Source organism: Gossypium raimondii, chromosome 10, assembly GCF_025698545.1.
Source record: "Gossypium raimondii isolate GPD5lz chromosome 10, ASM2569854v1, whole genome shotgun sequence".
NCBI lineage: Eukaryota > Viridiplantae > Streptophyta > Magnoliopsida > Malvales > Malvaceae > Gossypium > Gossypium raimondii.
Window position 1 is genome coordinate 19127571 of NC_068574.1, and position 3314 is coordinate 19130884.

Genomic DNA, 3314 nt, shown 5'->3' on the forward strand with positions numbered 1-3314 from the left:
CATAATTCATGGGTCTTTCTTCAACCCATTTGGAGTGACAGATGGGCTTTGTCTGATTTGAATGAACCTAATTATTCTACTCTAATAATCAGCTTTTATATATATATAGATATATATATTAGTAATTATGTCACACATTTAGAATAAAAGTTGGTGTTTAAAATAATATTCAATCAACTTTAAAAATAGTATTTAAAATTAATAATAAAAACATATATATTTTAGATTGTGAGTAAAAAATTGTAATAAATAAATATATTTGATTAAAATATTAAATAAACCTCAATTACTTTTCGATTTGTGTTTCAATTTTTTATATTACGTTAAAATGTTACGAATTATTTTGTATATAAAATGATATTTCAAACATTTCTCCAATCGAGTTGATGTCCGATTAAATTATGATACCAACTCAATCAGAGGTTTAAAGTTAGTAGAGATATAACCATGTGAGTGATTTTTTTTCATGTGTAAAGAACTTAAAATTATATCAAAATTGAAATAAAGATAAAGTTTTGACTAAAGTGATAAAATTGAGATTCTATAAATACTACTGTCATGAGTTCAAATCTTTTATATATGAATTTTTTAATTAATTTTATTAAAATATACAATAAAAATACCATTATAATAATATAATTTATTTTGTACATAAAAATATTTTAATTATTATTTTAATTAATTTGATTAAAATATACAATAAAAATACTATTATAATAATATAATTTATTTTGTACATAAAGTTAGGAAATATAACAATTTGATAAGTTACACCAGAAATCACGAGAACAGCATTAAATTATGCATTTATTCCGATAAATAGTAAAGTATACAAAATGGGGAATATAAACAAAAAAGGGGCAGGGGGGGATTCAATTGGTTTTCCTGCAATTCGTTCTGATTTGACCGCTTGTTCCAGTGAGTGGGCTAAGGTTTCCCATCTTTACCATCGCATTAGCAAAATCTGTGGTGAAAGATCCCAAGTTGGAACTATAAGCATTAACCTGAGAATCTGTGGAACCCCCACTAAATAGTTGTTGATCAGAGTGTAATAACCCTTTCTGCCCCTGCAAATTCTTGAAATATGCATTGTCAAATGATGTGGAGCTTGTGGTATCCAGTGGGGACAGGCTGTTGTCTCCACCAGTGCTAGGGCAGTTCGCTCTTAACGATGTCGCGAAGGTGGAGTCGATGTTGGTTTCATTGTAGATTCTTGTCCGGAAAGTGGTGCACCTGGCTTGTCCGATGGTGTGAGATCCTGACCAAATTAAACCCATAAATTAACATCATTCATTTCCTCTAATGTTTGCATGAATTTGGTAAGAATATGTTCTTTGATGGTTATACCTGAGAGGGCTACCATTTCTTTAGCAGTGAAACCTTTGTTTGAAAAAGCAGTGATGAGACCACTAAGATTCAAAGTTGGCGCAGGGATGTTGGAATTAGCAGCACTCAAGCTTGCAGTGGTTGAATCTCTTCTACCCAAAAGAACTGTCCAACTAGGCCCTCCAAGCTGGGAAAAAGAAGCATCGAAGCATGAAAACTGAGCTCATTTCTGATTAATTAAATAAGCCTAATCAAGTGAGTTGGAACAGTTTGATTATTATCTCGAATCAAGTCGAAATTATAAAATTAAGACTCGATCCAGCTCGGGTTTCATATTTCGAGTTCTAGCTCGAACTATCCTTTCCAGCAGCGAAGAGAACAGAACCGTAAAATAACCAAGATCATTTGACTTACAGCAACAACAGAATCACGAGCAGCAACTGCAACAATATCAGCACAAGAAACAACTCCAGGGCACAAACTCTCCACCTGAGATTTGATGGTATCAATAACTTCAAATCCCCTGACTGAATTGCTGTTTGGAACAGCTGTTTTTTCTCCTGTCATATTTGCTGTATCATCCAACAGTATGGATCCATCGCATCCCTGCAATTCATTACATAACAAACTTTTATTTCATACATGATCATGTTAGCTAGATTCTTTAAAACCATTTCCCAGCTTTTGTTTTGTTCAAAGTCAAATACTTTTTTGTCTAAACTATTTACAGATTGTGGATGAATAGTTATTACGAAATACCCTGCGTTCTCTACGTAGCAGAGCTCATAAAGTTTTATGCTTCATTTGTCTGGACCGTTAGAATCATGTTCCTAAACATGAATTTTAAGTTTATGGTGCAATTTGTGTTTGATATACGAGTATCTCCAAATATGTAAAAACATCGGACGCATCTGTAACATCTCTCAAAAGCAAACGTGAAATGATGACGGCATGCAAAATTACAAAAGAATAAAACAAGGGTTTTTTTAATATACTATATTTAAATGAATAAATTGTTTTAACTAAACAATCATGCAGCAAGTTTTTCTAATGTCTCTGACACAGTAAAAAATGATGGCATCTAAAATAGCAATCATATGTTGTGTTGACTGTCGGTCAAGACATTTTTTGTTTTGTATCTTTTGTAGTAGTAATAATAACCGAATTCCAGAATATAAATTTCATCATTACAGACATGCAAATGGAACTCATTAAAAGAAAAGAAAAGACGACTTGCATTGACAAAGCAATCGTGGAAATGAAGACGAAGCAAAGAAGCCCCCATGCGAGCTTCATTGGACACAGCAGAGTTGACTGCTGATTTAATGGTGGCAAGTGCTTTAGGGCATGTTGTTGAATAAAAGGTAGAGGACAACTGGGCAGTGGTCATATTCATAAGAAGAAATAAAACCATTCCTAGGAGGAATCTCAACTTGTTAGAAGGGGAACAAGTTTCGGAAGCCATGGATAACAAATTGGCAACAAATCAAAAAAAGGAATGTATAGCAAAGTAAGGGTTCAAGTATAGAGGTGATTATATAGATGTTGAGGAATTGCTCTATTTATATAGACCTACATGCCTTAGAGGAGGGGGATGAACTGTTTTACAAGTAAAGAATGGGTTAATTTGGGTGACAGCTAAAATCATTGAATATACAAATCAAGGATCTGTCCTGTTCCTCTACAAACACTATGTAAGAATTAAAGCATATCCGAGCCAATTATAATGTTTTGTTTTGTTTTGTTTTAAAATTACTTTATTTTTTATTATTATAAACCATATCTCATTTTTGTTTTAAATTCAACGTAAAAAAAGTAAAGTTAAAAATAAGAAATAAAGAAAATACCAAAACCGTGTTGTCCCACCACTTCCTTCTTGTTGACCTGTGTTTTCTTGTTGTTTGTACCCCAGAAAAAGCAGATCAAATTAAAGGGTTTTTTTTTCCAGCCAATAAACATATATATATATATATATATATATATTATGC

At 32.2% G+C, this 3314-nt stretch overlaps 1 protein-coding gene across 1 annotated transcript; it reads right to left on the reverse strand.

The window, feature by feature from the left end:
* Window positions 1-780: 780 nt before the first annotated feature.
* LOC105778111 (cationic peroxidase 1) lies at window positions 781-2874 on the reverse strand. The gene is made up of 4 exons (XM_012601710.2): window positions 2564-2874; window positions 1741-1932; window positions 1348-1513; window positions 781-1258 (listed from the first exon to the last, which is right to left on the reverse strand). The coding sequence occupies exons 1-4, from the start codon at window positions 2789-2791 to the stop codon at window positions 873-875; spliced, it is 972 nt and encodes a 323-aa protein (XP_012457164.1). The 5' UTR covers window positions 2792-2874; the 3' UTR covers window positions 781-872.
* Window positions 2875-3314: the final 440 nt, after the last annotated feature.